This window comes from Chanodichthys erythropterus, chromosome 14, assembly GCF_024489055.1.
Source record: "Chanodichthys erythropterus isolate Z2021 chromosome 14, ASM2448905v1, whole genome shotgun sequence".
Taxonomy (NCBI): domain Eukaryota; kingdom Metazoa; phylum Chordata; class Actinopteri; order Cypriniformes; family Xenocyprididae; genus Chanodichthys; species Chanodichthys erythropterus.
Window position 1 is genome coordinate 28,879,951 of NC_090234.1, and position 13,130 is coordinate 28,893,080.

Sequence of the window (13,130 nt, forward strand, 5' to 3'; positions counted from 1 at the left end):
TACTGTCTTGTGCCGTGAAAATCTCAAACTCTCAAAGTTTAGATGTCACCTTGTCCTGCAGACTCACATTCAGTATGCCCAAAATATTCCAAAGGATGATTACAGACTGTAAAAGATGTTAGTAGGCCATAGCCTTAACTTGTCTTGGGTGTGTTCCATACAGTTTGCTGTTTTGACTCATCAGGATTCCTTTGCCTAAGACACATTTTGCATTGCTGTAAAATATATAGGCTAAAAAATAAAGGGAGATTTTAGGAATGCTAAACCAGAGGTTTTCAAACTGGGGTCCGTGGACCCCCAGGGGACTGCAAGAGAGTGCTAGGGGGTCCATGGAATAGTTTACAGAAAAACTATGTACAAATAAATACATTTATGCTTTAAATAAACAGATTATTAAAATGTATAAAAAATGTAATGAAAAAATGATTAAAATTAATAAACAAATTAATAAAAGATCTAATAGTACAGTGCAGTGAGCTGGGAAAAAAATGCAATAAGCTATATAATATTTTACACATTTATAATATTAAATTATTAATCTAAAAATTATCATATTTGCTATTTAAAATACTGTGCTAAACCATTACAGTACACACCAGTATAAATAACAAAATATGGTGTTTGACCCACACTTGGAGACTTACTTGCATATAAACCGAGTAATGAAATTGCGACATCTGCCGGTAAGTCTGAATTCTGCACTCAGACAGGAGATAGGCTACCAAACGACTGCTCACTTTCATGGACTCTTGCTTGCTGCTCACGCAAACTCAGAGGATAAATACAGTTACGCACTTGAAGAGCAGCCTGCTCGTGAAGATGGATTGAGAAGATGGACTGCTCACGAAACAGAATGCGTTTTGGAGGTTGGCTGAACCTGTATCTGTCTTACCTGTATTATATTCTTACTGTTTCTTTTGCTTTTGTTGCTAAAAGTTTGCAGGATACATGATAATTAGCATTCACCCATTTGTTTTGTGTGTAAGGGCCGCTACAAAACCATTAACAATTTGGTTTTTGAATATTGCAATTGGTATACCACTTATTTTGATACTTTGTTGGCTTCAAGAGACGCACTTTTATGACGCGGTTATTATGTTACACAATTCAGCGTATACTTGACAGCATTCACCTGTAAATAGAACGCAATACCTTAAAATAGCACGCAGCCCAAATTTAAACAGAAAGGAAGGATCCTAGAAGTACGATAAATGTGAATAGAATTTGCAAAGGTGGTCTAAAATGGGCAGGGCTTGGTGGCCCGCGGACTGTCTCGAAGTTGTCAGGCACGATGGGTCTAAAAAGATTTTTCTGTTTCAGCTCTTCAATGTTTATTTTCTATTCATTGTCTCTATATATCTGAGAAATATTGACAAGACAGCTGCCATAGAAGCGCATTAGTCACGTGGTATGTGTTACTTTCCTCTGCGTTGTATCGACGTCACCAATCACAGTTTAAGTTTTTTTTAAGGCATTTTTTTTATGTGTGAATGAAATCCAAAACATGCATCATTAAACACAAAAAACTTAATGCAATTCCAACAAATCCAAATAGCAGCAAAAACTGACTACTACTATTGTTGTTGTTTTGCATCTATGTTTAAAATGAAACATTATTCACCAAGAATTAAACCCCAGAATTCAGTGTGAAAGTCAGAAGTCCGACATTTCCAACTTAAAAATAAGACATTTAGGCTATCAATGTTAAAATGATTTCCTTATCCTGCATATAATGAACTTTTATTATTATTATTATTTTTTTTTTATATATATAAAAAACAAATTGGCGTAATAAAAAAAACTCAAAGATATTTTTTGTTTCAGTATTTGTATATATATATTTTAGTATCAGAATACAAAAAAAATGTTTATGATTCTAAATGTTTTGTGTGCTAAGTGAATTTATTTTATTCGTTTATTCAAAGTAATTGCTTAATTATTTGCCATATTTCAATTTTAGATGGTGAAGAAAATGCGTTTGTTGTCTTGCAGCTCAACGATGGATTCGGCTTTTTGAGCTGCATAGCGCCACCTAGAGGAATACAAGTGTCTTTCCCACCCCAAACTGTTATTATCTAGAAGCATATGCCTCCCAAAGAGATGCATAAAGAGGGAGGGGCTAGTCGTTTGAGTTTAGTTCCTTATTCTCGTGGATTGGTGGAGGATTATCTGATCGAGGAGTAAATGTATGAGCAGAGCAGAGGAGAGCCTATGCCTTCCGCTCAGCTGATCCGAAACAACGCCTTCCAAGACTAGTACAAAACCTTTCAAGCCTCCATAGGACACATCATTTGAGGTCTCTTTATTTGCTCCGGTACAATCTCAAGAAAAAGGTAGGCGTCGTATTTTGATTTGCGAGATCTTTTAGAATAGTCGGTAATCACATTACAGTAGCTGTCGTTTGATTTGACGTTTCTTGCAAAGTGCTACTGGTATGTAGTTCCGTATCGAAGAAAACACTATAAAAGTGATGCATTCATCAGAAAAGACGAAAACATAAGGGTTAAAACCTCGGTGATCACATATAATTGACCTATTTAATGGATTGTTTATGTTGAATTAATTATTTTTACGACAGTTAGTACAAATAACCCCCACATTCGACTAGAGCTTCATTATGTTTAATTTATTAAAATAATCAAGATATGTGTGTAAATCAGTATTGCACGGGCTGTATTTTACCTTTGTCCTAATTTGCTTTATGTAACCAGTGCCAGTTTGTGGAACTGCAAAAAACAAAACAAAAAAACGTTGATACATTTTTAAAGAGTAACACAATTGATACAAAGATACACTTAACCTCTCATGGTGGATAAAAGGTCAGTGTCTTATTACACAGTGGTTGCCTGTCTGTAAGGTGCTGTTTAGTTGCCTGAACTAACTGATGTTTTTCACAAAAGCTGTGACATTAATACAGAGATAGTAATACAATACTGAACTGTGCTTAAAAGATATGTACTTAAAAGAATGGTATGGTACATACTACTATGTCCAAAAATACCACGGTATTGCCTTGCATATCTGAAAAACAAAAACAGACTGTATTTTTTATGTTACAGACTTCTAAATCTGACATTTTTTGCTTATTAGTCTGCAAGCTCCAAAATGCTGTCCGTTAAAACAGGTTTAAGGCAAAAATGCTGAATCACTGGTTGTGTAACTTTTTTTTTTCCTCAGTGGAATCTATTCATTCTTCAGGGAGGAAGTACTAACACTACTATACATTTTCTCAAATAACCATCATTGATCTTGCAGGGTCCAAAATGTCTCAGAAGATCAAAGCCGGTTCTGTGGTTGAAATGCAAGGAGATGAGATGACTAGAGTAATATGGGAGCTCATAAAAGAGAAACTCATCTTTCCTTATCTGGAGCTCGACCTGCACAGGTGAGATTAAATGTGTGTGTTTGTGTGTTACGTTCACGGCAGGTGGGGTTTCTATCATTATGTCTGATTTCCCTTGTGAATACATGCTTATCTGATTTAATCCAATTTTGCTGCCAATTAGTTATGACTTACAAACATTTGTAACCATAGCACTAAAGTTAATGGATTAGTTCACTTTCAAATTAAGATTTGCTGATAATTTACTCACCCCCAAGATGTCCATGTCCTTCTTTCTTCACTCAAAAGGAAATTAAGATTTTTTATGAAAATATTCCAGGATTTTTCTGCTTATAATGGACTTCAATGGACCCCAAATGGTTGAAGGTCAAAATTACAGTTTCATTGCAGCTTCAAAGGGCTTTAAACGATACCAGACGAGAAACAAGGGTATTATCTAGAGAAACCATCGCTCATTTTCCAAAAAAAAAAATTAAAAATTACGTTTTAACCATAAATGCTCATCTTGAACTAGCTCTCTTCTTGGTCAAAGTTTGAACTAATTGTTATATACTTGCACTAGCATATTGCATATTACAATTTAGTTCAAACTTTGACCTGTTGAGGGCAGTAATACACTTAGCAGTGTCTACACGGCCAGAATTCTAATAGAGAAGAAGGGCGCTAGTTCAAGATGAGCATTTATGGTTAAAATTTTTTTTTTTTTTTTTTTTTTTTTTTAGAAAATGAGCGATAGTTCCTCTAGATAAGACCCTTATTTCTCATCTGGGATCGTGTAGAGCTCTTTGAAGCTGCAATGAAACTGTAATTTTGACCTTCAACCATTTGGGGACCATTGAAGTCCACTATATGGAGAAAAATCCTGGAATGTTTTCATCAAAAACCTTCATTTCTTTTCGACTGAAGAAAGAAAGACATGAACATCTTGGATGACATGAAGGTGAGTAAATTATCAGGAAATTTTAATTTGAAAGTGAACTAATCCTTTAATGTTGTCACTACAGTTATTGTTTCTACTATAAAATCATAAATTAATATAGACCTCTTTTCAAAATCTTTTTATTTCTCTAAATATAAAAATATGAATATTTAATAAAATTAATATTTACTTTTCAAATTCCATTTATTTTTGTGGCAATAACTGCATTACTAACAGTAATCACACCACTGAGCAGATACTTGCCAAGATTTCAAATATGACATTTCCTGTTTGTCAGTACAGATTTTTCAGGCCACAATGTGGTAATACTCAAGGCCAAAGGGAAGTGTTATCATCTCACAAGTTAACTTTTATTACCCAACATCACTTTCTGCTCTTGAAATTGTCATGAATTGTCAGCATCTGAACTTTGAGCTTGTGGTTACAGTTTGATCTGAGTGGCTCTTCAGCTATGAAGTATGAATAAAGTGCATGAACTTGACCTGGAGTTTGCTAGAATAGTGCAAACTAAAACCGTATCAGACTGATAAGAGTATCATCCGTATGTTAGCAAACAAGGTGTCGTCACTTAAGTGGGATATCTTGATTCATGTTCATTCAGTCACTGAACTGCTCTTTGAGCTTGTGTTGTAAGATTGTTTGCGTATCTTTACCCCTCAACATCCTTTAGTTGCATTGTTGAATGCCTTTTATGTATTACAGGCTTTTATTGATGGATTAAACTGAGCGAAGTCTATGGTAGCCCAAAAAATGTATGAGAAATTGTTCTGATATTTCTAAATCCTCTAGCGCCAGCACGTTTTTCAGAATCATTATAGCAAGTGAAGTGAAGTGGGTGAAAGTTCACAGCATACTTGACACAAAAGCAAGGACCGAGAGCAAGGAAAGTATGGGAAAGTTCCGAAAGCTCCCCTGTGTTGTTGCTCAGGGATGCTTTATCTAAAGCGTGTTAAGTGTGTCACACTCTTCCTTGCTAGTTGTAGAAACTCTGAAAGGATGCCTTCATCATTTCAGTCACACACATACAGAACAGATGAGGCCTTTCATTTGCTTTCAGCTGCTCAGAGCACGAGTGAAAGTTGCTTTGACGAATTTAAATCAGCATGGATTTAACTTTATTTTGAATATGCCTGACTATTCATTGGTTTGAAGGCATGTTTTTGGTAGCTGGAGATCAAATTACTTGTAACGCAATACAAGTAACTTGAGTTACGTAATCAGATTACTTTTCCCAAGTAACTAGTAAAGTAACACATTACTTTTAAATTTACAGCAAAATATTTTAATTGTTACTTTTTCAAATAAGTAACGCAAGTTACTTTTTTCCCCCATTTATTGACTGACAGCTCTATTGTCCCCATGTTGAGAGAGATCATAAACGCAGAGATGTGTGTAATCATGATGGTTATTGAAGTTCTAGACTAAATATGAGCATGCATTTACTAATCTCACTTGCACAGAAAAAAATCAGAATTCCTCAAAATGAATAAAATCAGTGAAATGCAAAATCAGAATACTGCGCAAACTTCCAATAATTAAATATGTTAAATAAAACAAATATTTTTATGCATTTAATCTCACTTTATTGACCAATGTACTTGCTGCTGACCTTTGATTGTTAAACCATAAGCAAAAAGGACTTTAGAATTTTTTTTTTAAACTTTATTCTCCTGCATCCTATTCTTCTGCAATCAAGAATGCGCAACTGCTGTCATGCCAATCTAATGTACAGGCGTGAATTTGCATTATTTCAATTTAGGTGTTACATTAGCCCAAAAATACACGTTTTTTTTGTTATTAAAAAAAAAATGGTTGTTTTCTATTACAGTTGTTTATGTAGCCTAGATAATTAACATATAGCAAAAGAAAATAAATAATATGAAATGTTACTGATTGACTGGGGTGAGCTTCATTTGTTGACTCCTTTTCTGGTTACGTGGCAAATCCATGGACCATGGGGATCTGCGCTGTATATTTTTTTTTTTTTTTTTTTTTTTTTTTACTGCCTAATCCCACCTACAGCACAGGTAACACTGCCCACTCCCGTGAGATTTACGTTGGGTCTGTGGGATCCCAATTCAGCCCTCTAGTCTGTGCCTCAGAATTGATTAATTTTTGGATTGTAATTGCGTTTTGAAATAATTTTGAAACCGTTCAGCTCTAGTACTCTCAGCTACATCTCAGCTAACACATTTTACCATATTTAAATGCTTTCTACCGAATTCAACAGATTCCCCCCCTACAATTAGTGTAGAGAGGGCAAAAAAGCATATACATTACCAATTAATGGTTTAGGGAGGGACAGTAAAAAATTTTTTTTCTTTCTTTTTAAAGAAATTAATGCTTTTGTTTAGCAATGATGCATTAAATTGATCAAAAGTGACAGTAAAAACATTTGCAATGTTCCACAAGAATTCTGGTTCAGATAAATGCTGTTATTTTGAACTTTCTATTCATTGAAGAATCCTGAAAAAATGTATCATGTTTTCCACAAAAATATTAAGCAGCACAACTGTTTTCAATGTTTAATAAGAAATGTTTCTTTTGATGCAAATCGGTATATTAGAATGATTTCCGAAGGATAATGTGACACTGAAAACTGGAGTAATGGCTGAAGAAAATTAAATTGCATTATAAAATGTATTAAAATAGAAAACAGTTATTTTAAATTGTAATAGAATTCTGTCTGTTTTAACGCAGTAAGAAATGACTTGTTCTATTTCAGTTCACTGGAACACAGTGTCTTTGTGCTAAATTACCATGGCACTAGTTTCCCACTGACCTAATTTAAAGCGTGCCGTGGGGCGCCATCTTTTGACTGGTAGTGTTCAGATTGTGTTGTGTAAGGTAGTTCTGAGTCTAACATTACCAATTTGGCTGTCCGTATGAACTGAGTTAACTTTTTTATAACTTTGTTTATAAACATTTTTATAGTAAAGTATAATGTAGGCAGGAAGGTAGGGGTGAGAGAAGGAAATGGGATCGGAACAATGCCCAGGTCGGACTCAAACCTGCTTATATGTCCACAGTCCACTGCACTACAGACAGGTTATAAGCTATAGACCTTATGTAGCCATGCCCTTTTCAGTGCTGCACTCGTTGTGTTCCATCTTCTGGTTTGTATTTCCACAGCATGTAGGTAAGATCAATAGATATATGAATGAACTGCTTTTAAAAAAAAAATTCCCTTTCCTCGAGATGGTTTCCTAAAGATGGTTGCGAGCTTGTTTCTCTGGTGCTCAAGGAAAGTAGTATCAATAGTAAAACCTTTATAATAGAGCTTTATAATTTTCTGAGTTTATATAAATATAAAATTTGCAAACTATAAAAGGCAAACAAATACATAATCATTATTAATGTCAAGAACATCACAGAATAGTTCTCATAGATGAGCAAAAATCTAAGGTTTGTTTTTTCCTCTCTGTGTGGTAGCTATGACCTGGGAATGGAGAACCGTGATGCCACCGACGACAACGTGACGGTAGAAGCAGCAGAGGCTGTGAGGCGCTACAATGTTGGCATCAAGTGCGCCACCATCACTCCTGATGAGAAGCGCGTGGAGGAGTTCAAGCTCAAGAAGATGTGGCGCTCACCCAACGGAACAATCCGGAACATCCTGGGTGGCACTGTGTTCCGAGAGGCTATTATCTGCAAAAACATTCCCCGCTTGGTTCCAGGCTGGATCAAGCCTATAATAATTGGCAGGCACGCACATGGAGACCAGGTATGGAATGTTAGAATGTATATAATTAAGTCTAATACATATTTCTTAACTTTATCATATTGCTGCTGTTTTATCAAAATTCACATGCCTAAGAAAACATATTTTAATCTTGGTAAGATTACGTTACAGGTAAAAGGTCTTCTAAAATAATCTCTTCACTTTTCCAGTACAAGGCTACAGATTTCGTTGTGCCAGGCCCTGGAACACTGGAAATGATTTACACACCCAAAAATGGAGGAGAACCGCTTAAGTTTGTTGTCCATGACTTTGAAGGTACTACAACCATCCAATCAATTCCTGCTGCACAAAATGAAGTCCTGCCCTCTTTTTTTTTTTTTCTTGTTTGTGAAGCTGATTCACTTGAATATATGTCACAAGACTATTCCAACTTCCATTCATGCAGACTTTAAACAATCGAATTAATTTGATCTGAATTATTTACTATGGCACAGTCCTTGGCTCATCCGAAATCCTCATAGAATTGCAAATTGTTCATTTGTATGCGCACTTCAGAATCTCACCAGAAGAAGAAGATTATCTGGGTATCAGGAAATACTGTGAATTCATATACACTACTCTTTTCATACTGTTTTTCGGCTACTATATAGGATGTATGAGTTTTTGGATGCAGCCCTTCTGTATTCCAAAGATGTGTAAATATCTCTGTATGATGATGGACTGATGCACAGTGGACTGTCACCTGTTTGAGCACTGAACAAGTTTGTCTAGTCAATGTTACAGTATAAGGCCACGTGGCCAGATTAACATTGTCCTGGCTCTGCAAATACTGATCTGATGAAATGACTGTTCATCAGAGCGTTCTGATGAAATGAGTGTTTTTTGGAATGTAGCCTACATGATTTTAAATTTAATTTCACACATGCATATCTGCTTTCAGACCAGGTTTTCTTGACAAATATCATAATTATATACGTTTAGGTGCTGGTGTTGCTCTGGGGATGTACAACACAGACAAGTCAATCCGGGACTTTGCTCACAGCTCTTTCCAGATGGGGTTGACCAAAGGCTGGCCGATGTACCTCAGCACCAAGAACACCATCCTGAAGAAATATGATGGGCGTTTCAAAGATATTTTCCAGGAGATCTATGAAAAGTGAGTCACCATGAAATGGTTGCGTATTTGAATAAACTAACCTTGATCTTATCTAGTTACATATGATCTTTTGAACTAAAAACGCATTGGCTACAACCAAAACTTAGGCAGCTGACTTGTTGCCTCGCTGCGCTGTCAGGCAATGACATTGCAGGAAGCGTTGGCACATGAAGGTATCTTACAAAATTTACTTTGGACAGACTTCTGAGGCACTGTTACTGTTAAATGATCTACAGCAAAATAGAGAGCGCTTCGGTGATAACTAAGCGAATATTTAATTAGTACAATACTAACTTATCTATAGAAGTGACATCAAAAGTGGAAAACTTTGGTCAAAAATGTTTACACAAACTGACCACCAACTGCAACTTTCAGACACTATCTTTCTTTATTGGGGAGATATCAAAGGCAGCAATCTATGCTTCCTTCAAAAATCCATCAGACGAAGGTATCTCAGGAGACAGGAAGTGAAGTTAATATTGGATTCGGACATGCCTTGATGCCTTCCTACTTTGGAATGCAACCTCCAAAAGCACCATTTTTAAGCTTTCAGACATATCATACGTACATACAGTAAATGGCTAACTAAAAATCTGCCTGTTAAAAAACTAGTGTTAAAGGCTTACATGTAAGTCAATAAAAGCATTAAATTTTTTCATTATGAAAGATTTTCTCCTTTCTTGAAATTAAAGCAAAAACATCTACTCAAAATCGCATATGTCCATACTGAATAAGCAAAAAAAAAAAACATTCTGAGACTGTGTGTCTGTGTTGCAGAGACTATAAGGCTCAGTATGAGGCCAAAGGCATCTGGTATGAGCATCGGCTGATTGATGACATGGTGGCTCAGGCCATGAAGTCTGAAGGTGGGTTTATCTGGGCCTGCAAGAACTATGATGGAGACGTGCAGTCAGACTCTGTAGCTCAGGGTGAGTACATCTAACATAACATATATTATTGAGATTCATTATTGATAATTATCTTTTACACCCAACAATGCCAAAAACATATGAAAAAAAAAAAAACAGTAATGAATTGTTCAGCACTGAACATAATAAAAACATCTTTAAAAATTATGGATTTTCTCAGCGTATCCTACCTTTCAAAAGTTGGGGGTCAGTAAGATTTCTTTCTTTCTCTTTCTTTCTTTCTTTCTCTTTCTTTCTTTCTTTCTTTCTTTCTTTTTTTAAATCCATACTTTTAACCAGCAAAAATGTATTAAGTTGATTCAAAGAGACAGTGTGGACTTTTACATTGTTACTATAATTTCCTTATTGAATTCTTTTGAATGTTCTGTTCATTAAAGTATCCTGAAAGAAGAGAAAAAAGGTTTCATGGTTTCTAGTTTCCACAAAAATATTAAGCAGCTAGCAACTAGTAAGAAATATTTCTTGAGCACCAAATCAGCATATTTGAATGATTTCTGAAAGATCATGTGACTGAAGACTGGAGTAATAGCTTTGTCATCAGAGGAATAAATTACATTTTAAAATATATAAAAACTGTTTAAAACTGTAGTGAAAACTTGTTTAAAAGTGTAATAATTCACAATAGTACAGTTTCACTGTATTTTTGATCAAATACAGTAAATGCATCCTGGGTGAGCTTAAGAGCGTCTTTCAAAAGCTTTTAAAAATCCTACAAATTTTTGAATAGTGTATAATTTTGAGTTAAAAACTTGTGAATGTTTTTGTGGTGGCTTAGTATGAATATGCGTCCAGCCTTATCATGAATTTGTGAAATGGCATTACTCATTGTGAATGTATTGTGAAAGAATGATGAAATTTATAGTGAGTAAACTTTCTGGTCTCTGTCTCAAGGCTATGGGTCATTGGGTATGATGACCAGCGTGCTCGTGTGTCCTGACGGGCGTACAGTAGAAGCTGAGGCAGCCCATGGCACCGTCACGCGGCATTATCGTATGCACCAGCAGGGCAAGGAGACGTCCACCAATCCCATCGGTGAGGAAAACACTTACTTCACTGCCTTATCATAATCAATGAAATGCACAGATGATGCACACAGAAACTGCTTTTCATGATCATATAAAAACGTGGTCATCGCAAAAAGCAACTTTATCCCTCACAATTTTATCTCATCAGCCTCTATCTTTGCGTGGACGCGAGGGCTGCTGCACCGGGCGGAGCTGGATAAGAATGCAGAGCTGCGTGTGTTCGCTGAGGCACTGGAAGCTGTTTGTGTCGAGACCATTGAAGCTGGTTTCATGACCAAGGACCTGGCCATCTGCATCAAGGGCATGTCTAAGTATGTCTGTTATCTACTCTGGGTCACTTGCTCTAAAATATATGGTATTTATTGAAGGTCATTAGAAAGCTTTCTCAATTATTATGCTTTTGTCAGAGTGGTGTTAGACATGTTGATTTGATCACTTAAAGGGGACTTAGAACTTAGACTTCATGAATTCAGTGTTAAAAGCTTGATATTGCATTAAAAAAAAAACACTTGGTAAAAATACAGTTTTCAAAAGTATATCCACAAGACATAATAAGCCTTTGCAAATATATATTTCATGTTTTTTTTTTTCTGTTCATTTCTTCGCAGTGTTAAACGCTCAGATTACCTCAACACTTTTGAGTTCTTGGACAAACTGGCTGAGAATCTGAAGATTAAGTTGTCAAGCCAGCCCAAACTGTAAAGCTGCTGGATTTTGCTGAGGTGTCCATGCACACACACACTGACACGTAGCCCTCAACCCATGTCGAGCCGCAGACTCTGTCAGCCTCTTCTCCTGTCTAACTGGGGCCAAAGACAGAGAAATGGACCACTACAACCAGTAGGGGAGCAGTGCACTTTCAACTGGAAGACATGAAAGTGCCTTTTTAAATGGAAGGAGCTACTGTAACCTTCATTATAAATTGGAAACAGTAATATAGGACATTTTTATCCCTATTTATACATTTTATCATTGCAACTTTTTAAACCATGTCTCCTGTAGTGCATAAATATGTGCATTTATGTTCTACTGCTATAGTGCAGGGTACAACCCATATGTCAGGTGCTTGAACAACTGTTGCCTTATAATCTGCATGTGTAATTGTCTCATCTTCAGGCAGCCACTCTTGAAGCCATTCCAAGAGAAGTGAAATTAGGTCTAAATACCTGCTTTTAACTGAAACGCTGGTAGTTAGCACCGGTAGACATTCCTCTTCATTCTTCAACACTCTGTACCACTGTCTGTCACCGTTTTACAAATTAATTTCCTTATATGCTTCTGTTTATGTCAGTCTGTGTGCTCATGTGATCAGGTCTTGTGATATGACGTCAATAATAAATGAGACTTTTTTTATCTCATGAGTTTTGTCTTATCTTGTTCATTTATTAAATTTGTTGTGTGAAATATAATGTGTTATGTAATGTGACAAAAACTGAAGCAACTTAATGGAAAACAAATTGGTATCACTATATAGTTTAAAATACTGCAAGCAGGGACAATGATCAAAAAACAATGTGAATGAGCAAATTGATGCTATGATTAAAAGTCTTTGTGATCGAAATCTCCATAAAATCTATGTAGCACAGTCTCCCAACATAATTGTTCCTTCCAAAAGGGTAAAAAGACACAGAGGCTAGTTTTTACTCTTTTAAGTATTTCACGTCTGGCATAGTTGTGCTTGGAGTCTTTGTGATAATACAATGAAACACCAAATTGTGCAGATATAATTTTTAGCCAATTTTTTTTTTTTTTTTTTTGCTTAGTATAATAAAACCTATTGCTTGCCTTTTTTGGCAAATAAGTATTTCTTCCCTCATATATAAACTATTTAATAAATATAAAATATGTTCCTCACATGTTGATGTTTTAATTGAACTTGTAGGGTCATTAGCATTCCTAAGGTCTCTTTTGTGTGGTATTTGTACCACAGGTGGTACAGTGGAATGCTAAAGTGGTTAAAAACAAATATCAGTAACAAATATTTTACAGTGTCCTTGTTATACATTAGTTACTGTAGAAATAATTATAAATTATGCATATTTATATGCAACTAAA

The 13,130-nt window shown here is 35.6% G+C and overlaps 1 protein-coding gene across 2 annotated transcripts; it reads left to right on the top strand.

Moving 5' to 3' along the window:
• The first annotated feature begins 721 nt into the window (after positions 1–721).
• On the top strand, positions 722–12,431 carry idh1 (isocitrate dehydrogenase (NADP(+)) 1). 2 transcript variants are annotated; one of them, XM_067409875.1, is made up of 9 exons: positions 722–866; positions 3,256–3,385; positions 7,716–8,007; positions 8,175–8,280; positions 8,947–9,121; positions 9,899–10,050; positions 10,942–11,082; positions 11,224–11,386; positions 11,684–12,431. In XM_067409875.1, exons 1-9 carry the CDS (start codon positions 833–835, stop codon positions 11,775–11,777), a joined length of 1,287 nt encoding a protein of 428 aa, XP_067265976.1. In that variant the 5' UTR covers positions 722–832; the 3' UTR covers positions 11,778–12,431. The 2 variants fall into 2 exon arrangements, with proteins under 2 accessions (XP_067265976.1, XP_067265977.1); XM_067409876.1 differs by lacking the exon at positions 722–866 and adding an exon at positions 2,177–2,333.
• The last annotated feature ends 699 nt before the right edge of the window (positions 12,432–13,130 follow it).